The 24,662-nt window shown below is 47.9% G+C and overlaps 1 protein-coding gene across 1 annotated transcript in view; it reads left to right on the plus strand.

Annotated features, from left to right (window-relative positions):
* Positions 1-3,754: 3,754 nt before the first annotated feature.
* Positions 3,755-24,662, plus strand: part of LOC137426634 (type-1 angiotensin II receptor A-like) — a 64,305-nt gene continuing 43,397 nt past the window's right edge. The window contains exons 1-2 of the mRNA XM_068115342.1: positions 3,755-3,848; positions 8,584-8,896. Coding sequence (XP_067971443.1) covers positions 8,595-8,896 — 302 coding nt within the window. The 5' untranslated portion in view covers positions 3,755-3,848; positions 8,584-8,594. The remainder of the gene's footprint in view (positions 3,849-8,583; positions 8,897-24,662) is intronic.

Here is a 24,662-nt window from a genome sequence, read left to right on the forward strand (position 1 = left end):
CCCCGGTCGGTGTCGATGCTTGAGCCGCGTTCTCACCACTCGCGACCCACTCAGCACTCGCACACCCAGGCATCCCTGCGCCTCCCATAAATTCTGTTACACACTCTCCTTCCACGTTCTCTGGCGTGCATTCTCCCTCACACTCTGTAACATGCTCGGGTGTGCACTCCTGCACACTCTCGGTAACACACTCTCCCCGCACACAGTCTGTAACACCCACGGGTGTGCACTCTCCTGTTGCACACGCAATCATCGCACACTTTTTCTCCACGCACTCTTCTCGTGCACATTCCGTCATACACTTTTCTCGCACACACTCGTGCTCCGGTGCACACTTTTCTCTCACACGCGCACCAGTCGCCCTCGTACACCATACAATGGAACTTCCGCGACCGCCCGGGTTTTGTTTCTCTCCCAAGCGTGCCAAAAACCCTTTCACGCCAAACACATTCGCGCCATTATTCCTACTCACCTTGGGGACCTCGTTTTCCGCCAACACCTGCAAACTTTTTATTGAGTTAGCAAGCCCGACATCACGGTGCAAATACAAACTTTGGGTGCATTCCATTTCTTCCCTTTGTGATTCATTTTCCGATTCTGCCATCTCTTCGGGCCCAATTATTTCTTTGTCTAGCTCGATGACCGCTGGCGTGCATGAAATTTATTTGTCCTCCAATTCGACGACCGTCGGCTCTTTTCCACCCCGCGTCACGATTTCTATAGCCCCGGTCAACTTAGCTGCGCCTCACTCAAGTTCGCTCCCCACGCGTTCCTCACATCGCGTCACCTCGTCGCGTACCAATGCGACCCCTCGCTCAACCTGCGCCCAATGTCCTCCCCCAATTTTTCCATATCACACCTGGATTCCTCCTTCATCTTTTTTTATGTCTCCCCTCGGGTGTCCATTCTTTCATTTATTTTATTTATGTCATTCTTTTGGGCGTCCATTTTCGCATTCAGTTCGCCCTTGTTACACCTTGCTTCGTCCCTCATTTCTTTCATTTCTGCCTTTGATTTGTCCCCCTCCCTTTTTGTGGATGCCATGAGTTGAATCATGAGTGCGTACAGGTCTGAAACCGCTGGCACCGCGGGCTCGGCTCTCGCCGCCACATGCGAGGCACCGCCATTTTCTTCGCCAGCTACCGCTCCCTCATCAATTTCCTCCTCTTCTACCAACTCTTCCTGTGGGTCCTGGGTTAGCAATTCTACTTCTTCATCTACCCCCACCGGCATTCGACCGCCTTGGCTAGCCATGGTACGAATTTAATTTTGCTTTAAAAACTAAATTTAGTCAACTCGTAATTTTCGAGTGCGTGAAGCGCACTCCAGGTCCAATCCCACTCCCCGACACCAAATGTTACAGCCAATATGTACAATTTGGTGTCCAAAATTTTGTCCAGGGTTCCAAATCCCCACTCCTGACGACCAAATGTTACGGTTTTCGCTGCCCTTCCTGCCCTTACCGAGGGGAGGTAAAGCCCCTTGTTCTTTCTGGGCCGGCGTAACCGAGACTTGAAATGCCCCTCCCGGGCAAACGCAAGGTAGGGTTTCGGGACAAGTCTCGCACGTACCTAAATACCTGCGCCGCCGCGGAAGCGGGGAATCAAGCCTCGCATGAGCCACGTGTAATTTGGGTACACCGAGCGGATTGCGTACCACGTGGGCCGTGCAGTTACCGTTGGTATTGGAACCCGATTCGAGCGGTTCTATTCGTACCACGCTTAGTCAATGATGGAAGGGACGAGAAGGTCGAATAAAGGAAGAACACGATTTAATTATTATTTACACTTATATGCACAATGATTCGGTCGAAGAAGAGACACAGGGCAGTCTTAAGCAGTCTTATGTTAACTCCAGACACGGGCCCGATCACACTCACAAAGGGGAAATGAAGGCAGGATGATGTTCAATCTCTGCCTTGGTCGTCCAGGAACGGCTTTGCCCGGCATGGCTCTCCACGGTCACAGCACGTCCCGCGGTGAAGGCAAGCAGGGGGTGGAAGGGATCCTTGTAGCGCGTCTCTCGAACAAAGGGCAGATGAGGCAGGAGCGAAATGTACGCGTCTCTCGCCGGCGTGGCGGTTTTCCACAGCGCGTTTAGTTACCAGCACGCTATAACACGCGTAACCCAATAGAGGCTCTGCCTCAAGCTCAACCGAGCGTCCAATTTGGTACGAGCGCTTATAGCTGGGTTCATGCGCGTCTTTTCTCAGAACTCGTAACTCTCATCAAGCGCCTCTCCCATAACTCACAACTCTCAACAAAACCCCGAGCTCATAACTGACCGAACTGCTCGTGGGGGCTTCGCGCGGGTTTTGTTGAGGGTTTTTTTTGTTGAGGGTTTCGCGGGTTTTGTTGAGAGTTGGGTTATATGGACAACCCCCTTAGCCCTCGCGAATGTTCCAACCACACCCTGTGACGCAGTGCCGCAGCCACTCCCTTTGAGCCCTGATTGGCGGTTCGCGCTTACCATCAGCTTCTCCTCCGCCCTGCCTTCGTTCTTGCCTCGATCTGCCAGGCCTGCCTCGTGTTAATTCGCGCCAAAAAGCCAAAGGCAGCATAAGGAGGCATACGGCGGCATAAGGCAATAGAGGCGGCATAAGGCAATAGAGGCGGTATAAGGCAATGAAGGACCTACTCTCATTATGATACTCAACGCAAAACTAACACAGGAAAAGGACTATGCTCACACATACTAAGAAATAACTGAACTATCGCGAGGCTACATGTTGTGGTGTGACTAAACTATGAGGGGGAAATTTAACCTTTATTGTACAAACTCAAAACCGCAACAATACTCATTGTTTATATATCAACTTGCCATTTTTTATTCCCATTGTTTAGCATTATACTCATTGTTTATATATCAGCTTGCATTTTCCATTCCCATTGTTTAGCATTATACTCATTGTTTATATATCAGCTTGACATTTTCCATTCCCATTGTTCAGCATTATACTCATTGTTTATATATTAGCTTGGCCTTTTTTCATTCCCATTGTTTAGCATTATTCTCATTGTTTATATATCAGCTTGCCATTTTACCATTCCCATTGTTTAGCATAATACTCATTGTTTACATGTTAGCTTGGCATTGTTCATTCCTATTGTTTAGCATTATACTCATTGTTTATATATTAGCTTGCCATTGTTTAGCATTATACTCATTGTTTATATATTAGCTTGGCCTTTTTTCATTCCCATTGTTTGGCATTATACTCATTGTTTATATATCAGCTTGCCATTGCTCATTCCCATTGTTTAGCATTATACTCATTGTTTATATATCAGCTTGCCATTGATCATTCCCATTGTTTAGCATTATACTCATTGTTTATCATTTATATATCAGCTTGCCATTGTGCATTCCCATTGTTTTGCATTATAGTCATTGTTTATGTATTAGCTTGCCATTGTTCATTCCCATTGATTAGCATTATACTCATTGTTGATATATTAGCTTGGCCTTTTTTCATTCCCATTGTTTGGCATTATACTCATTGTTTATAATTTATATATTAGCTTGGCCTTTTTTCATTCCCATTGTTTAGCATTATACTCATTGTTTATATCTTAGGTTGGCCTTTTAAAATTTCCATTGTTTAGCATTCTACTCATTGTTTATATATTACGTTGGGGTTTTTTCATACCCTTTTTTGAGATTGGGCTGTACCGGGAATTGTGGTTTGAACATGTTGTGGCTCATGCATGTTGGAAGGAGTGGCAAGGCAGAAAGAGTTGTTCATAAAAAGTAAAAGAAGCCCAGGAAGGAGTGATTCAGAACGTGATAATATACTTCACTTTGTTGGTGCGCATTGACAATCCCACGGTGTGCTTCACGAAAACAAGGTGAGCTATCACCGGCACCATGTACTAGTTAGTTACATATCGATGGTCTAACTACTGCTGGGAAGGCAACGGTAAACCACTCAGTGTAACAAAATAATAATACAAAATGTATATTTATGGTAGGGTAAATGTGTATTTATGTTGTAGTAAATATGTCTTTATGGTACAGTATATGTGTATTTTTGGGAGAGTGAATGTGTATTTATGGTATAGTAAATGTGTATTTATGGTATAGTAAATGTGTATTTATGGTATAGTAAATGTGTATTTATGGTATAGTAAATGTGTATTTATGGTATAGTAAATGCTATACTGTATGGTATAGTAAATGTGTATTTATGTTATAGTAAATATGTATGTATGGTATAGTAAATGTGTTTTTATGGCATAGTAAATGTGTATTTATGGCATAGTAAATGTGTATTTATGGCATAGTAAATGTATATTTATGGCATAGTAAATGTGTATTTATGGCATAGTAAATGTGTATTTATGGTATCGTAAATGTGTATTTATGGCATAGTAAATGTGTATTTATGGCATAGTAAATGTATATTTATGGCATAGTAAATGTATATTTATGGCATAGTAAATGTGTATTTATGGTATCGTAAATGTGTATTTATGGCATAGTAAATATGTATTTATGGTATAGTAAATGTGTATTTATGGTATAGTAAATGTGTATTTATGGTGTAGTAAATGTGTATTTATGGTATAGTAAATGTGTATTTATGGTATAGTAAATGTGTATTTATGGTATAGTAAATGTGTATTTATGGTATAGTAAATGTGTATTTATGGTGTAGTAAATATGTATTTATGGTATAGTAAATGTGTATTTATGGTATAGTAAATGTGTATTTATGGTATAGTAAATGTGTATTTATGGTATAGTAATTATGTATTTATGGTATAGTAAATGTGTATTTATGGGATAGTAAATGTGTATTTATGGTACAGTAAATATGTATTCATGGTATAGTAAATGTGTATTTATGGTATAGTAAATATGTATGTATGGTATAGTAAATGTGTATTTATGGTATAGTAAATGTGTATTTATGGTGTTGTAAATGTGTATTTATGGTATAGTAAATGTGTATTTATGGTATTGTAAATATGTATGTATGGTATAGTAAATGTGTATTTATGGTATAGTAAATGTGTATTTATGGTGTCATAAATGTGTATTTATGGTATAGTAAATATGTATTTATGGTATAGTAAATGTGTATTTGTGGTATAGTAAATGTGTATTTATGGTATAGTAAATATGTATGTATGGTATAGTAAATGTGTATTTATGGTATAGTAAATGTGTATTTATGGTATAGTAAATGTGTATTTATGGTATAGTAAATGTGTATTTATGGTATAGTAAATGTGTATTTATGGTATAGTAAATATGTATTTATGGTATAGTAAATGTGTATTTATGGTATAGTAAATGTGTATTTATGGTGTAGTAAATATGTATGTATGATATAGTAAATGTGTATTTATGGCATAGTAAATGTGTATGTATGATATAGTAAATGTGTATTTATGGTATAGTAAATATGTATTTATGGTATAGTAAATGTGTATTTATGATATCGTAAATGTGTATTTATGATATAGTAAATGTGTATTTATGACACAGTAAATGTGTGTTTATGGTATAATAAATGTGTATTTATGACACAGTAAATGTGTATTTATGATATAGTAAATGTGTATTGATGGTATTGTAAATGTGTATGTATGGTATAGTAAATGTGTATTTATGGTGTAGTAAATGTGTATTTATGGCAGAGTAAATGTGTATTTATTGTATAGTAAATGTGTATGTATGGTATAGTAGATGTGTATTTATTGTGTGGTAAATGTGTATTTATTGTACAGTAAATATGTATTTATTGCACATTAAATGTGTATTTATTGTATGGCCAATGTGTATTTATGGTACAGTAAATGTGTATTTATGGCATAGTAAATATGTATTTTTTGTATAGTAAATGTGTATTTATGGTATAGTAAATGTGTATGTATGGTATAGTAAATGTGTGTTTATGGTATAGTAAATGTGTATGTATGGTATAGTAAATGTGTATTTATTGTGTAGTAAATGTGTATTTATTGTACAGTAAATATGTATTTATTGCGCACTAAATGTATATATATTGTATGGCCAATGTGTATTTATGGTACAGTAAATGTGTATTTATGGCATAGTAAATATGTATTTTTTGTATAGTGAATGTGTATTTATGGTATAGTAAATGTGTATTTATGGCATAGTAAATGTGTATTTATGGCATAGTAAATGTGTATTTATGGTATAGTAAATGTGTATTTATGGTATAGTAAATGTGTATTTATGGTATAGTAAATGTGTATTTATGGTATAGTAAATGTGTATTTATGGTATAGTAAATATGTATGTATGGTATAGTAAATGTGTGTTTATGGTATAGTAAATGTGTATTTATGGTGTCGTAAATGTGTATTTATGGTATAGTAAATATGTATTTATGGTATAGTAAATGTGTATTTATGGTATAGTAAATGTGTATTTATGGTATAGTAAATATGTATGTATGGTATAGTAAATGTGTATTTATGGTATAGTAAATGTGTATTTATGGTGTCATAAATGTGTATTTATGGTATAGTAAATATGTATTTATGGTATAGTAAATGTGTATTTGTGGTATAGTAAATGTGTATTTATGGTATAGTAAATATGTATGTATGGTATAGTAAATGTGTATTTATGGTATAGTAAATGTGTATTTATGGTATAGTAAATATGTATTTATGGTATAGTAAATGTGTATTTATGGTATAGTAAATGTGTATTTATGGTGTAGTAAATATGTATGTATGATATAGTAAATGTGTATTTATGGCATAGTAAATGTGTATGTATGATATAGTAAATGTGTATTTATGGTGTAGTAAATATGTATTTATGGTATAGTAAATGTGTATTTATGATATCGTAAATGTGTATTTATGATATAGTAAATGTGTATTTATGATATAGTAAATGTGTGTTTATGGTATAATAAATGTGTATTTATGACACAGTAAATGTGTATTTATGATATAGTAAATGTGTATTGATGGTATTGTAAATGTGTATGTATGGTGTAGTAAATGTGTATTTATGGTGTAGTAAATGTGTATTTATGGCAGAGTAAATGTGTATTTATTGTATAGTAAATGTGTATGTATGGTATAGTAGATGTGTATTTATTGTGTGGTAAATGTGTATTTATTGTACAGTAAATATGTATTTATTGCGCACTAAATGTGTATTTATTGTATGGCCAATGTGTATTTATGGTACAGTAAATGTGTATTTATGGCATAGTAAATATGTATTTTTTGTATCGTAAATGTGTATTTATGGTATAGTAAATGTGTATGTATGGTATAGTAAATGTGTATTTATTGTGTAGTAAATGTGTATTTATTGTACAGTAAATATGTATTTATTGCGCACTGAATGTATATATATTGTATGGCCAATGTGTATTTATGGTACAGTAAATGTGTATTTATGGCATAGTAAATATGTATTTTTTGTATAGTAAATGTGTATTTATGGTATAGTAAATGTGTATTTATGGCATAGTAAATGTGTATTTATGGCATAGTAAATGTGTATTTATGGCATAGTAAATGTGTATTTATGGTATAGTAAATGTGTATTTATGGTATAGTAAATGTGTATTTATGGTATAGTAAATGTGTATTTATGGTATAGTAAATGTGTATTTATGGTATAGTAAATGTGTATTTATGGCATAGTTAATGTGTATGTAAGGTATAGTAAATGTGTATGTATGGTATAGTAAATGTGTATTTATGGTATAGTAAATGTGTATGTATGGTATAGTAAATGTGTATTTATTGTGTATGAAATGTGTATTTATTGTATAGTAAATGTGTATTTATGGTACAGTAAATGTGTATTTATGGTATAGTAAATGTGTATGTATGGTATAGTAAATGTGTATTTATTGCGTAGTAAATGTGTATGTATGGTAAAGTATAGTAAATATGTATGTATGGTAAAGTATTGTAAATGTGTATGTGTGGTGAAGTATTGTAAATGTGTATGTATGGTAAAGTACTGTAAATGTGTATGTATGGTAAAGTATAGTAAATATGTATGTATGGTAAAGTATAGTAAATGTGTATGTATGGTAAAGTATAGGAAATGTATGTCTGGTAAAGTATAGTAAATGTGTATGTATGGTAAAGTATAGTAATTATGTATGTATGGTAAAGTATTGTAAATGTGTATGTGTGGTGAAGTATTGTAAATGTGTATGTATGGTAAAGTACTGTGAATGCATTTATGGTAAAGAATTGTAAATGTGTATGTATGGTAAAGTATTGTAAATGTGTATGTATGGTAAAGTATAGGAAATGTATGTATGGTAAAGTATAGTAAATGTGTATGTATGGTAAAGTACTGTGAATGTGTTTATGGTAAAGAATTGTAAATGTGTATGTCTGGTAAAGTATAGTAAATGTGTATGTATGGTAAAATATAGTAAATGTGTATGTATGGTAAAGTACTGTGAATGTGTTTATGGTAAAGAATTGTAAATGTGTATGTATGGTAAAGTATAGTAAATGTGTATGTATGGTAAAGTATAGTAAATGTGTATGTATGGTAAAGTATTGAAAATGTGTATTACCCTGTTGAACTTTCCATTCCCTCTCGTTTCTGGAGGTTCTAAAGCAATGGCGGAGAAGTCCTCCTACAATGAAGACGATCTTGGGTATCTCAGTAACTTCACTGCCCAACAGCTCGGTGCGGTCGAGGTGATCACCTCTCTCATGTACAGTGTAGCGTTTGTACTGGGTACACTCGGTAATGGCCTGGTCTTGTACATCATCGCATTCAAAATGAAAAAGCGGACAGCGCCAGTCTTACTTATTGGGAACCTTGCGTTGGCAGACTTCATCTTTGCACTGACGTTACCTGCCTGGATTATGCACACCGTGAACTTTTACAGCTGGCCTCACAGCGCCTTGGCCTGCAGGTAAAGCACCTTACGAGTTGATGAGATTCGTTTGAATGTTCCTTCAATAACAAATAACATCTGCTGCCCTGTACTACACCCTGTACTTACTGTACTTCACCCTGTACTTACTGTACTTCACCCTGTACTTACTGTACGTAACACCCAGTGGCGTCAAGAGCCAGCACGGGCCAAGGGCAAACATCCCCGCAGACCCTTCTGCCCCTCCACCACCAATTTACTTTCTTTTGTAACTTTTTAAAATAACTTTCTTTGATGAAGATCCCAAATGATAACAGCACAAAGCTCATAAAGAAAGCAAAATCACTTTCACGTAAATAAATAAAGTATTAACAAATACATATATATATATATATTGTAGCGGTTACCGCTGGATGCACACAATCGCCTTGCACCGGCCAGAACACGGCCAGACGCGCCTCTCCCGGGCATGCCCGGACTCACTGTTCCCGGGCACGCCCGAACCTCCCGGGCACGCCCAGCCTCGACTTGCCAGGCCGCAGCCAAACACGCCCGGGCAGGTCCAGACTCGCCTTTCCAAGGCTCGCCCTTGATACCCGGGCATGCCCGGTATAGCTTTTGCCGGGCAAACTTCCCGACATAAATGTGTATATATATTGCTGCCCGATAAACGGGCTTGTCAAGATACCTGAGCTGTTTTGTTTCAATAAAGCAACTCGGACGAATTCCGTCTTTGGTCGCGTCAATTCTTTCGACTCGCGTTGGAGCGCAGTTCCTTCAATATATATATACTAGCGGGGTCACCCGTGGGAATCCCACGGGCATGGACGTGTGTGACATTTCGACATATTGAGTTAGATGCTGCACCTGCACATTCAGTTATATAAAATGGTTACTGGCAATTGATCACATCCACAAATGATGTAATCCACACAATTTATGTACTTTACATAACGTTAATAGGAATACATGCCCGTGTAGCTGGGAAATACAGTTTGTTTGAAATAAATCACAAATATCAGAAGAAAGTTTTTTTAATTTAGAACTATTCTCAGAGTTAAACATCACCGTAATATTATGCGTCTCCATCTCCACACACACACACACACACACACACACACACACACACACACACACACACACACACACACACACACACACAACAGACACACACACACACGTACAGACACATATACACACAAACACACACACACAGACATGTATATACACATACAACAACAACATGCATTTTAAGGCCATTTTCCCTGCTAGAGCGGGGGTTAGCCTACATACACATACACACACATATATACACACACACACATATTCACGCGCACACACACACACACACACACACACATGTACACACGTACACACACGTACACATGACCCACATGTATATATCCCACATCCCACATGTATATACATGTTTAAAGTGTACGTGCCCTTCCCCCCTCCCCCGCCCGGCAACGCTGGGTACTTCTGCTGGTAACGAATAAAATAAAAACGAAGAAATAGGTGGAATTGGCTGAAATTCGCTCGGTGAATTCACGCGGTGTATTCGGTTCGGCTCGGTTCACTCGGTTTAAAGAAAAAGCGATAATGTCGACATGTTGCTGTCTGTGTCATGTTGGGCGGTGTATGATACTCGTTGGCTGTTGGGCGGTGTATGATACTTGTTGGCTGTTGGGCGGTGTTGTGCGGTGATATGGTGTATTTTAAAAAATATATCTCTGCATTTTCCCGCGTTGGTGACACCGAGTCGTTCTTCATCGATCGTCTCATTCATTTTGGAAATGGAAGTTTCCACGCAACGCATGAATTGTCACGATCCTCAAGAGGAATTTGTCTCGTAATCATCAAATGATAAATGGCAAGTAAATTATATTGTGGAAAATTAAAGATTTCAAATAAACCTATTTAAAGTGTATGCGCACATAACTAATAAAAAAAACGAAGAAATATCTCTCGGTAATTTCCTGAAACATATTTTACTTCCGGCTAATATGTTGAATGAAATAAAAACTAAGAAATATATGTCGGCATCATTGTTGACGTTTTTGTGACGACTATCATCAAACGAAATAGTAATATATCATAACGGAAAAGCAAAAGCGAATTTTTAATATATATCGACACATTGCCGGCGGTGTCATGTTGGGCGGTGTATGATACACCATGACGCGATTTTTAAAAATATATCTCTGCATTTTCCCGCGTGTGTGGATTGTTCTCAATTATTGCTGACACCGAGTCTAAAAGTAAAACCATCGATAAAAATGAAATCATATGGTGAGTTAGATTGGAGATAAAGGCGTGAGAGAGACTCAATGGCCTTGAAGTTACAGGCCTTTGAGAATTCATTTCGTTCTATAAACGGCAACTTTCATCGGATTTTCTTCCCGTTTTTTTTCAACCGAGTCTAAAACTATGTTAGCGACTGTGAAAAATGAAATGATTTATCGAATTTGATTTGAAATAAAACTGGGGGAGAGCAAGACACCACGGGCCTACAAAACAGGACTCAAAGCTATGCGAGTTAATAAAATGGTGGATATTTGTTTATAGCCACTCCCAGAATGGGTGGAGCTATGGGTGGAGCTACTCTGCAAACCGAGTAAGCCACACCCCGGACAGACACCCAACAGATAGACAGACAGACAGACAGAATCATCTACGGCTATTATAATATAGATATATATATATATATATATATATATATATATATATATATATATATATATATATATATATATATGTATATATGTGTGTGGCGGACACGATGGCTCGCTGGCGCGGTGACATCATTCCGCGCACCAAGAGGGTGTCGGGCACGCCCGAGGGGTAGGCGTGGCCTCGGGATATACACGGGGCGCGCAGCCCCGAGCACCTCAGTGCTAGAGTTTGAGCTAGTGAATAAAGACTCTTTTCACCTTACGCGTTGTGGCTTACCTTCATTGGCAAACAAGTTGCGTGAGTAGCACCACGCTACATTGGTGACCCCTTTTTGGTTCAGCCGTCGCTGACCACAGAACACGCTATGGCCAACAACGCGGTAGCGGTGAAGCTCCCTGAGTTTTGGGAAGCTCAGGCCGAAGTATGGTTCGTGCAAGCCGAGGCACAGTTCCGACTTCGAGGCGTAACGGCGGATGAGACGCGCTATTACCACGTCATCGCCGCCCTCGGGCCCTGCACAGCCGCCCGAGTCGTGTCCATCCTGCGGAACCCACCGGCCGACCACAGGTACGAGGCGCTCAAGCGTCTCATCGCCACGTTCGGCCTCAAGGAGTGCGAGCGGGCCGACCGCCTCCTGGACCTTCCCGAACTCGGCGAGACACGACCATCGGTCCGGATGGACTACATGCTTTCGCTGCTGGGTGACAAAGCCCCGGATTTTTTATTCCGGGCGCTCTTTCTACGCCAGCTGCCGACACAGGTACGCCTCGCGTTGGCCGGTTCCAAAATAAAGGAACCCCGCGCTCTGGCCATCGAGGCCGACAAGTTTTTCGCGGCTTGTGACATGCGGGCGAGAGTCGGTGCGGCCGTCGCGGCTCCCGAGGCTGACGCTGCTGCACACCTAGTGGATCCCGAGGCTGATGCCGATGCACATCGCATGGCCGCCGCCACGCCCCGCCCACCACCACCGCGAAAACCGCAGCCTCTGCCTCCACCCGCATACCTGGTGCCGTTTCCACGCCAGGTTTGGCCACAAGGCTAGGACCTGTTGCCCGCCGTGCTCGTTTGGCAAGTTGGGAAACTACCAAGCCGGCGCTCGGTAGCGGCCCTGAGCGTCGGCCATTCCGGCAGCCTCCTTTTTGTCACGGACACCTTGTCCGGGCGTCGCTTCCTCTGCGACACAGGTGCACAGGTGAGCGTTATCCCCGCCTCCACGTCCGACAAGTAAACCGCGGGCCGGGGCCCCGCGTTGCTTGCAGCCAACGGTACACCCATACGCACATTTGGGAAGCGTTGCCTCTCCCTGCGGTTCGGAGAGCAACGCTTTCAATGGACGTTCGTAACCGCCAGCGTGCCCATGGCATTGATCGGTGCGGACTTCCTATGTGCAAATGGGTTTGTTGGTAGACGTGAAGAACAGACGCCTCGTCCAGGCCGAAACGTTCAGCTCGCTTGCACGCTGAGCAGTTCGTTGGGCAGCTCCCTGAGCGGCTCACCGAGTGGCTCACCAAGCGGCTCGCTGAGCGGTTCGGTCCCGGCGAGGTTGGTCTGTATGCTCCCGGCAGCGGACGAGTTCACCCGCCTCCTCGCCAGCTTCCCGGCCCTCACGCGGCCCACCTTCTCGGCGGTGGCCGTCAAGCACGGGGTGGAACATCACATCCCCACCGTCGGGCCACCGGTCTACGCCCGGGCACGCCGCCTCGAGCCGACGAAGCTCGCGGTGGCGAAGGCGGAGTTCGCTACGCTGGAGCGGCTGGGCATCGTACGGCGCTCCAAGAGCGCTTGGGCATCGCCACTGCACATCGTGCCGAAGCCCGGCGGGGGATGGCGGCCGTGCGGAGACTACCGCCGCCTCAACGATGCCACCACCCCCGACTGCTACCCAGTCCCTCACATTCAGGACTTTTCCGCCCGGTTGGCGAAAATGTCCTTTTCTAAGGTGGACCTCATCCGCAGCTACCACCAGGTCCCCGTCAGGCCGGAGGACATACCGAAGACGGCCGTCATTACACCATTCGGCCTCTTCGAGTTTCTTCGGATGCCCTTCGGGTTGAAGAATGCGGCTCAGGCGTTCCAACGGTTGATGGACAGCGTCTTGCGCGACTTGGATTGCGTGTACGTCTATCTGGACGACATCCTCGTCGCAAGCGCGTCCCGCGAAGAGCACCTCCGCCAACTCCGCACGCTCTTCAAACGCCTGGGCCAGCATGGCCTGATCGTAAACCCCGCCAAGTGCCGGTTCGGCGTCGCCGAAATCGACTTTTTGGGGCACCGCGTCACCAGGCACGGGGCCACCCCCTTACCGGCAAAGGTGGAGGCGGTCAAGGGGTTTCCGCACCCACGCACGATCAGGGGGCTCCAGGAGTTCCTGGGCATGGTAAACTTTTACCACCGTTTCCTGCCCCGCGTCGCCCAGCTCCTGCGCCCCTGCACGAGGCCCTCCGGGGGAAGCCGGGCAAAGGTGACGTTGTTTGGACCGAGCAGATGGACGCGGCGTTCGCGGGCGCGAAGCTCGCCTTGGCTAACGCCACCATGCTCGCGCACCCGGCGCTCGATGCACCGATCGCCCTCACCACCAACGCGTCGGACTACGCGGTGGGCGCGGTGCACGAGCAATGGGTGTGTGGTGCTTGGCAACCGCTGGTGTTTTTCAGCCGGCAGCTTCGCCCGCACGAACGCCGGTACAGCACCTTCGACCGCGAGTTGCTCGGGCTCCACCTGGCGGTCCGGCACTTCCGCCATCTGCTCGAGGGCCGTTCGTTCACGGCCTTCGTCGACCACAAGCCCCTGGTCTTCGCGATGGCCAAGGTCGCCGAGCCATGGTCGGCCCGGCAGCAGCGTCACCTCTCGGCCGTGTCCGAGTACACGACGGACATCCGGCACGTCGCGGGAAAGGACAACCCGGTGGCGGATTGCCTTTCCCGGTCCGTCGCCCACGCGGTCCACCTCGGGATCGACTATGCCCGGATGGCGGCGGACCAGACCGCCGACCCCGACGTCCAGGCCTTGCGGACCGCCGTCACGGGCCTCCGCGTCACCGAGGTGCCGTTCGACGGCGCGGACACGGCCCTCTTGTGCGACGTCTCCCTCGGGCGGCCTCGCCCCATCGTGCCCGTGGGCTGGCAGCGCAGGGTTTTTGACGCCATCCACGGCCTGTCCCACCCGGGCACGAAGGCCTCCCAGAGGTTGGTCGCTGACAAGTTCGTCTGGCATGGCCTCCGGAAGGCCGTCCGCGATTGGACCAGGACGTGCCTCACGTGCCAGCGCGCGAAGGTGCACCGCCACACCCAGGCCCCGTTGGCCCTGTTCACGGTGCCCGAACGTCGGTTCGACCACGTTCACGTGGACTTGGTGGGACCTCTGCCCCCCTCGCGGGGTTTCACCCACGTCCTCACCATGGTGGACCGCACCACCCGGTGGCCGGAGGTCGTGCCTTTGGCGGTGACGACGGCGGCGGACGTTGCGCAGGCGTTCATCACCACCTGGGTTGCTCGGTTCGGCGCCCCCTCGGACATCTTGTCCGACCGCGGCCCCCAGTTCACCTCGGAGCTCTGGGGGGCGGTCGCGTGGGGGCTCCGCACCATGGCCTACCACCCCCAGGCCAACGGCCTGTGCGAGCGCTTCCACCGCTCCTTGAAGGCCGCGCTCCGGGCCACCCTCCGCGACGGCGGCTGGGTCGACAGGCTCCCCTGGGTCCTGCTGGGCCTCCGGACGGCGCCCAAGGACGACCTGCGCGCATCCACGGCGGAGTTGGTCTTCGGACAACCGCTGCGGGTGCCGGGCGAGTTCCTCCCCGACTCCACGGCACCATGGTCCGCGGCGCAGCAGCGCTCCGCACTGCAGGAGACCGCCTGGAGGTTCGCCCCGGTGCCGACGGCGCACCATGGGTGCCCGCCAACGCACGTCGCCCCGGAGCTTCACACGGCGGAGTACGTGTTCGTCCGCCACGACGCCCACCGGACACCGCTGCGGGTCCCATACGACGGGCCCTTCCGCGTGCTGGAGACAGGGGCGAAACACTTCACCCTCGACATCGGCGGTACTCCTGACCGCGTTTCCGTGGACCGCCTCAAGCCGGCCCACCTCGACGTGGACCACCCCCCGCCAGTGGCTCGGCCCCCGCGGCGGGGCCGCCCCCCGGCGGGCGGACCTCCGGCACCGCCCGGCCCCGCCGGCACGCCCCCCCCCGGTCCTGCACCCATCCCAGGTGCCGCCGGAGGCATCCCAGATGACATCCCGGCATCCCAGACGCCGCCAGCCGCCAGAGGGCGCTTCGGCCGGGTCATCCGTTTGCCCCGCAAACTGACCCTTCAGGTGCGCGGGAATTCTGGGGGGGCGCATGTGGCGGACACGATGGCTCGCTGGCGCGGTGACATCAATCCGCGCACCAAGAGGGTGTCGGCCACGCCCGAGGGGTAGGCGTGGCCTCGGGATATACACGGGGCACGCAGCCCCGAGCACCTCAGTGCTAGAGTTTGAGCTAGTGAATAAAGACTCTTTTCACCTTACGCGTTGTGGCTTACCTTCATTGGCAAACAAGTTGCGTGAGTAGCACCACGCTACATATATATATATATATATTGTTACAGACACGACTTTGATGTTAAGGTGGGCCGAGCGGAATGGCCGTCGTGTCCGCACAAATTACCCGATTGTACTCGAACGTTGACGAAGCCGCGCCACGCTGGCTCAATAAGAAAAAGAAGACACCCGGCTGGGTTATAAAATGACGACACCAGGGATACGGTTCTCAAGACCTCCGGAGGAGATTATATTCGTTACGGAAGGTCAGATTACAGGGACGAGAGGTACAACATAGAAAGACAAGCACTTAGACAAAATCTTATATTATTCCCCAACAGACGACAGGCAAACGGGACAAGGCTGACTCACACGGGGGTTGATGGCAGGAAAGCGGTTGTCGATGGCTCCAGGTCCTCCTGGGCTCAGGGCAGGATCGACCCGGTCCGGTCCAGAGATGCGGAAGGTTGCACAGCGCTCAGAGGTGACGTTCTTTCTCAGGCGGGTCTTTCTCAGGCCTCTCCAAACTCAGGCGCATCTGTTTCAGCGCTCGCAGGTCCTTCTTTCTCCAGCTGGGGGCGCATCTCACGTCACGTCCGCTACGTGGCCGCGTATATCCGGCGGGGAGTGACACGCCCTCGGCTCGTTAGCTCCGCCTCGTGGAATCGGCACGTTGCTTCTCATTGGGTGCGTGCGGGGGGTTTACCAGGCTCCGCCCTTGACGAGGAGCTGACAAGGAGCCCCTTCGTGGTAACCCCGTGGAGCGCATGGTCTGGAGCGCATCGTCTGGAGCGCATTGTCGATGGCGGCGAACCGAGCCGGTGGGAGGACGCACACTCCCCCCCGCGCAGCGCCGTGCCCCTCTGTTGTTGTAGACGGGGAAGAAGATGGGAGGAGGTATGGGAAAGGTCCTAAACTCACTACTGGTGCCATATAATCACATTCTGGTGCAACGAAGAGTCATAATTAATGGAAACGAGGCCTTAACTGACATAGACTAAGAATAACTAGCAAGATGTCCGAAAGTTGTCTACGTGTGGTGCGGTGGACCTGGGCACGACATTTAATGGGGGAATAAGGGGAAGGTCGGCTCTACTGATTGTTATTTACATGCAATGGGACTAGGGAATGGGGGATTGGGGAAAGTTGGGGAGTATTGGAGAAAATAGGGGAATATTTACAAGCGGATATGGAGGCCAAATTCCATATTCGCAACATTGCACCCTTCTCTACCCTCGGGGCGTCCCGACCCGATAAATTTTTACCTACTTTAGTGTGGCACGCAATGTAGTTCCCTCTACTATTAACTCTACCCTGAGTGCGACAGTTTTACAGATATTCACAAATGAGTAAATATGTCCCCCTGCGACGTTGCACCCTTCTCCTCACAGAAACACACCCACAGGATAACCGAATCCGGAAAGAATTCGCAAACTACACATACAGCCGGTAGGGAGCATTATTTACAAGATTACGCTGATATCTACACTACGATCCAGGACCTGTCTTTGGAGGAACACATGCAGATGTTATGCATAGAGAGAGCGCGCTTGCCAGCATCGATACACCAACCCACGAGTGCTCTGTGGCCGACGGCCTTTAATAACGTGCAGAGCACCCCATCCCAGCATCAAAAGCACCACCCCACCACCAATCGGTGCAGTCACCATTGTTCAATGATTAAAAATAAATGCGACAACCCCTAACCCTGCAGGTGTCTCTTGCTCTTCGTGTGGCCTTCAGTGGTGTTAACTATTAGTGGTTCACCTGTATGGCATAGGTGCCACGTTGACCCATAGGTCCATCAACGGGTGGTGCTTGGCCGCAAACGAACTGCGGTCCATTGTGGGTGGCCACAACATTGCGGTCCATATGGTGTATCGATCCCGGCAGCAAACAGCGAAAGTGCAGGCCCACAACTGCGCAGCCAGCACCTCTCTCTCCTCTCTCTCTACCCCAAAGCCAGATCCTCGGAGGTGGGAGACAAAAGAAGCAGACAAGTGAGTAAGGTGGTAAGGGCGCAAAAGTGCACGCAATATAAGATGATGCACACTGGGGGCACATGGGAACCAGGTGAGACAGGTACGTTCCTATCGTACGCCCCCCCCACCAGGTAACCTACATGGCCCCTCCCTTACCCCTTACTGCATCCACAAAACACAACACTACCCATAAACATCTACTTTACAAATCAACAAACATCCCTACTGTCTTCCCCGTTCCTCCCATATACCAAATTCGTCTTCTCTCCCTCCTAACCAATCAAATTTGCCATTTTCAACTCTCATCAAAATTTGCCATTTTCAACTCAACATCAAAATTTGCCATTACCAATTCATCATCAGTCCCTCCTAGGGAGGGAGAGATGGAATCACCCCAATGTCTCATCCACGTCGTGATGCGTCTCACAAATCCACAGCAATCTCATTTCCTGCTACAAACCAAGAAAACACAGGTGTGGAGTCATCATCATCACCTCAGGTAAGTGGCTGCGTATGGTGCGACAGGTTCATCAATCCTAACTATTTCCTAAATGACTTTAACAACTTTACACTACCCGGGGTCTTTCTCCGGCCAAACCATTGGCCCTCTTACACTATGGGTTCTAAAAAAAAACAATTCCCATTGGCCAAACTGTGGTGCTCTTCAATTTGGGGTCTCACTCCCCCGATTCATCTCCCGGTGCCCTCGCACAATTTCTGGGCTGCGGCGTGTACCTCTCCCAGTGGGTCTACCCACCTGCACACCTCCACCACTGCAGTTGCCTCCGAGCTTACCTGCTCCTTACCCTAACCTAACTACCAGGGGAAGGCCCTCTGGCACTCTCCCCACTCGGTGCCCTCTCTGGCACTGGGCTACCCGGGTCCATCCTCCGGATCCTCGGGCCCCATCCACAACTCTACCGGCTCCCAGAGCCCACCTGCGGCCTCACCTGGCTGACATCCTCACAGTGGTGGAGTGCCCAACCAACTACACACACTAACAGGCTACACGCCCAGCCATTTCCACAACACTAATGCACCCATTCACAACACCATTCTGCAACCGCACCACAGATGCCAATATCCAACCACAATTTACCTGTACCCTCTACCTAACACTTACACTACCCGCCCCGGGTATCCGTGATGGGGTCCACTCTTCCCCCATTCACACCTTCGCACCATGCACACCACTCCGTACCACTTACTCCCACTCTCTCCACACACCTGTACCTGCACACCTGTGCTCTCACACCTGGTGCCCCCTGCACCCTTCTCTCCCCAAGCGCATTCGCGCTGATCCACAACACTCACTACTCATACACTGCTCCACACACCTGTCCAGTTGCACACCTGTGCAATCACACCTGTTCAATTCTCACCTGTTCAATCTTCACACACACGGCATCATCTCAGCTAACTACTCCCTTCTGAAACTTGCGCTTCCCAGTCGTCCCTTTAAACTATTGCGCTCCCTCGTCATTATAATCCATACTAAACTACCTGCGTCCCCACTACAGGTATCAGTCACTAACTAACCTTAACGTCACCTAATGTCATCTTCTAGGGCCCTATCCATATAACCTAACCCACCCGGGCTAGTTTTCACTGCCATACACCCCATAAGCTATTGCTCCTTTGCCCCCTCCTGTGAGGGATGGTGGATTTGCCATCCCACCACATCGGGGGTCTCTCACTACCAATTTTGCACATCAAATTTCAATAAATCAAAAATTTGCCAATCACTGCCCATCATCTGCCAATCACTACTGCCAATCCCTTGCCAATCATCAAATTTTGTTTTTCTCCAATTTTGGGTCCAAAACACTAACCTCATCACCCAGTCTACTCACTACTACCTCTCGGTGCGCCAATCCCTGTCCAAAGCCCGGCTTCGTAAAGCCAAGCAATGGATGCTGGTTGTTTTGTGCCTGCGGCTGGATGCGTCCGGCATTCGGGACAGGGACGGGGGCTTACCCGGGCCGAGATCCCACGCACCACCTCGGCGTGGAGCCATCCAATGTCCCGATCTCGACCTGCCGGCACGTCTCAACAGAACGTGGTCGCCATAACGACCCTTCCTATCGGGCTGCCCGCTCCGCCTAGTGGAGCACGGACGCGGCCGTTCAAAGCGAGGCCCAGCACGCACCGAGGGCCCGATTCGGCTATAAGTCGTTCTAAACTCTACCCCGTCTAACGTCGATGCTTCACCTGGACGCTTACACCCCGCAGCCCGTTCCTTGCTCACACATCCAGTCGTGCCCATGCTCCTCGTACCGTTCCTTACACACCCAGGTACACCCATTCCACTCACAGCCTTGGTCACACACCTGACCACCGAACACTTTGGCACACATTCGTTGCTCGCACACCTCACCAATACACCGCTTCGCGCCCCCTCCTCGGTCACCTCCTCTGTGACAATCACAGGTGTGCTCTCATTCGCACACCCAACCACGTGCCTCACAACCAACTCCAGCGTGCATTCCCACTCACGCTCTACCATTCCAGGTGTGCATCCTTCCATCCCAGGGGTACATCCTCGCTCACCTGTCACAACCAACTCACTCTCCTTGTCACTCTCACTACTTTCACCTCCATTCCTGCCAGCGCACTCACCCTTACTCTTGACAGCGCACTCTTTCCTCATGCACCTGTCCGTCACACACCTTTCTCGTGCACACTCTCCCATTACACCCTCTGTAACACTCACCACAGGTGGACTCTCTTCCTTACTCCTGACAGCGCACTCTTTCCTCATGCACCTGTCCGTCACACACCTTTCTCGCGCACACTCTCCCGTCACACCCTCTGTAACACTCACCACAGGTGGACACTCTTCCTTACTTCTGACAGCGCACTCTTTCCTCATGCACCTGTCCGTCACACACCTTTCTCGCGCACACTCTCCCATTACACCCTCTGTAACACTCACCACACCGCGCTTCCACGTGCTCCCTCGCACACACGCTACGACCGACTCACTCTCGCCAGCACACTCACTCCTTGGCACGCACTTTTTCCTCACACACCCCAGAGTCGGACTTTCTTGCACCCCTCCTCTTTCGCACACCAGACCTGTCGCACACTTCACCAACGGCCTCTCACGAACACCCGGGTCTATCTTGACCCCCAAGCTCCTTAAATCCCCTGGCGCATCATACGCACGACCATATTGGTCACCACTTACACCAGGTCTTCTTCCTCTTCGCTTCTCCTCCATCACCTGCGAATCCCTCATCCGGTTAATGAGCACATCACGATCCAAACACAGACTTTGGACCAATTCTTTCATCTCCTCTTTTATCTCTTTGTTATCCCCTCTCCGTCGCTTCTTAATTTCGCTCACCCCCTCTTCCACTTCTTTCTGTGTCGCTTTCAACCCTCCTAATACCGCAGTGTTCCTTTGAACCTGCTCCACTAACTCCGTCTGTCCCACCGTCAGCTGCTCCACCTCCTGCGTCAGGTCCTCTATGCCCCCTTGTAACTTTACAGTCCCCTTTCTCACCTCCTTCTCCATGTGCTCCTCACAGTGCCTCACCTCCTCGCGCACTCCTCCGACCTCCTCACTCACACCTCTTCTAATCTCCTCTCCCTCTACCCCATTTTTCACTCCCTCTATCTGATTCTCCTGGGCAGCCATTCTATTTTCTACCCCCATTAACCCATTTTTCACCTCCTTTATCCCGTTGTCTAACCCCTCTCCGGTACCCCTCGCTTCGTCCCTCATTACCCCCATCTGGTTTCCCATTACCCCCAATCGCTCACTCCGAGCCCTCGCTTCGTCCCTCATTACCCCCATTTCGTTTCCCATTACCCCCATTTGGTTATTCATTACCCCCATTTTTGCTTCTAGCCTCTCCATAAGGGCCCCCATTTGCAACATAAAAAGGTTCGGATCCACCAGGGGCGCTGCCACGGTCGCGGGCGCGGTGACCAGCGAGGCGCCATTTTGCGCTCCCGCAATGTCGGGCACAACGACGCTATTTTGTGCGTCTGCTACCCTCGCTGCTTCGCTCTCCTCCTGTCCCTCATGTCCCTCAATTTGGTCCTGGACCGACCCTGCTTCACTCTCCCCTACCGGACCCCAGCCGTCTTGATCCGCCATAGCGCGACTTTCAAAATTCGAGTTTCGTAACACCAATCCAAATTTTGCTGTTATAATTTCGTCGAGCGCAGTAACCGCGGGACCGCGCTCCGGATCGATTTGGTCGAGCGCCGTACGCGCTCCGGCTCGATTTTCCCTCCCAAAATTTGGGCCTAACTAATTTAGTCCCGGGTCCGAATCTCACTCCTCGACACCAATTGTTACCGTACTAACACAATTGGTGTCCAAAATTTGGGCTAAATAAATTTAGTCCCAGGTTCGAATCCAACTCCTGACAACCAATTGTTACAGACACGACTTTGATGTTAAGGTGGGCCGAGCGGAATGGCCGTCGTGTCCGCACAAATTACCCGATTGTACTCGAACGTTGACGAAGCCGCGCCACGCTGGCTCAATAAGAAAAAGAAGACACCCGGCTGGGTTATAAAATGACGACACCAGGGATACGGTTCTCAAGACCTCCGGAGGAGATTATATTCGTTACGGAAGGTCAGATTACAGGGACGAGAGGTACAACATAGAAAGACAAGCACTTAGACACAATCTTATATTATTCCCCAACAGATGACAGGCAAACGGGACAAGGCTGACTCACACGGGGGTTGATGGCAGGAAAGCGGTTGTCGATGGCTCCAGGTCCTCCTGGGCTCAGGGCAGGATCGACCCGGTCCGGTCCAGAGATGCGGAAGGTTGCACAGCGCTCAGAGGTGACGTTCTTTCTCAGGCGGGTCTTTCTCAGGCCTCTCCAAACTCAGGCGCATCTGTTTCAGCGCTCGCAGGTCCTTCTTTCTCCAGCTGGGGGCGCATCTCACGTCACGTCCGCTACGTGGCCGCGTATATCCGGCGGGGAGTGACACGCCCTCGGCTCGTTAGCTCCGCCTCGTGGAATCGGCACGTTGCTTCTCATTGGGTGCGTGCGGGGGGTTTACCAGGCTCCGCCCTTGACGAGGAGCTGACAAGGAGCCCCTTCGTGGTAACCCCGTGGAGCGCATGGTCTGGAGCGCATCGTCTGGAGCGCATTGTCGATGGCGGCGAACCGAGCCGGTGGGAGGACGCACACTCCCCCCCGCGCAGCGCCGTGCCCCTCTGTTGTTGTAGACGGGGAAGAAGATGGGAGGAGGTATGGGAAAGGTCCTAAACTCACTACTGGTGCCATATAATCACATTCTGGTGCAACGAAGAGTCATAATTAATGGAAACGAGGCCTTAACTGACATAGACTAAGAATAACTAGCAAGATGTCCGAAAGTTGTCTACGTGTGGTGCGGTGGACCTGGGCACGACATTTAATGGGGGAATAAGGGGAAGGTCGGCTCTACTGATTGTTATTTACATGCAATGGGACTAGGGAATGGGGGATTGGGGAAAGTTGGAGAGTATTGGAGAAAATAGGGGAATATTTACAAGCGGATATGGAGGCCAAATTCCATATTCGCAACAATATATACATAACCGAAAAACACGGTCCGTGAAGACGTGCGTCCGTGAAGCCGTACGTCCGGGAAGCCGTGCGTCCGTGAAGCCGTATGTCTGGGAAGCCGTGTGTCCATGAAACCGTACGTCCGGGAAGCTGCGCGTCCATGAAGCCATTCGTCCATGAAGCCGTACTTCCGGGAAGCCGCGCGTCCATGAAGCCGTTCGTCCATGAAGCCGTACTTCCGGGAAGCCGTGCGTCCGTATGTCCATGAAGCCGTACGTCCGGGAAGCCGTGCGTCCGGGAGGCCGTGCGTCCGTGAAGCCGTATGTCCGGGAAGCCATGCGTCCGTGAAGCAGTACATCCGGGAAGCCGTGTGTCCGTGTGTCCATGAAGCCGTATGTTCAGGAAGCCATAAGTCCATGTGTCCGTGAAGCTGTACGTCCGGGAAGCCATGTGTCCGTGAAGCCGTACGTCCGGGAAGCCGTTCGTCCGGGAAGTCGTGTGTCCATGAAGCCGTGAAGCCGTGCATCCGGGAAGCAGTGCGTCCGGGAAGCAGTGCGTCCGGGAAGCAGTGCGTCCGGGAAGCAGTGCGTCCGTAAAGCCATCAAGCTGTAATTATGTGCCAATTAATATGGTTCTTGGCTGTATGAACGCAGGTTGCTTCCTCTCTATTCATTATGTATGTCTCTTAAACCCCCTTTACACAGGGGTGGCGATCGTTGAGAGATCGTTGAGCGATGAAAAAATCTCAATGAGCACCCAGCGATCACCAAGATCTCTCAATGATCTTCCAGTGATCTCCAGTGATCTCCACGGTCGCCACGGTCTCCTCAAAGTTTTGACTCGGTCCAAAACAATCTCTCAACGATCGCCAAGGGAAGCGATCTCTCAACGAACGCTCAAGGAGCGCTCAACGATCTCATCGATCTCCCAATGATCTCTCAGCAATCTTTCAATGAACGCCAAATTTTTCCACCACGAAAGGTAGAGATGGCTGAGTGATCAGTGAGGGATCGCTGAGCGTTCGATGAAAGACCAATAGAGTTCATTGAAAGACCGGGGCGAAGATTGCTGAGAGATCATTGGGCGATCAATTTCCGC

This window comes from Myxine glutinosa, chromosome 5, assembly GCF_964187855.1.
Source record: "Myxine glutinosa chromosome 5, kmMyxGlut1.1, whole genome shotgun sequence".
In the NCBI taxonomy this organism is placed as follows: Eukaryota; Metazoa; Chordata; class Myxini; order Myxiniformes; family Myxinidae; genus Myxine; species Myxine glutinosa.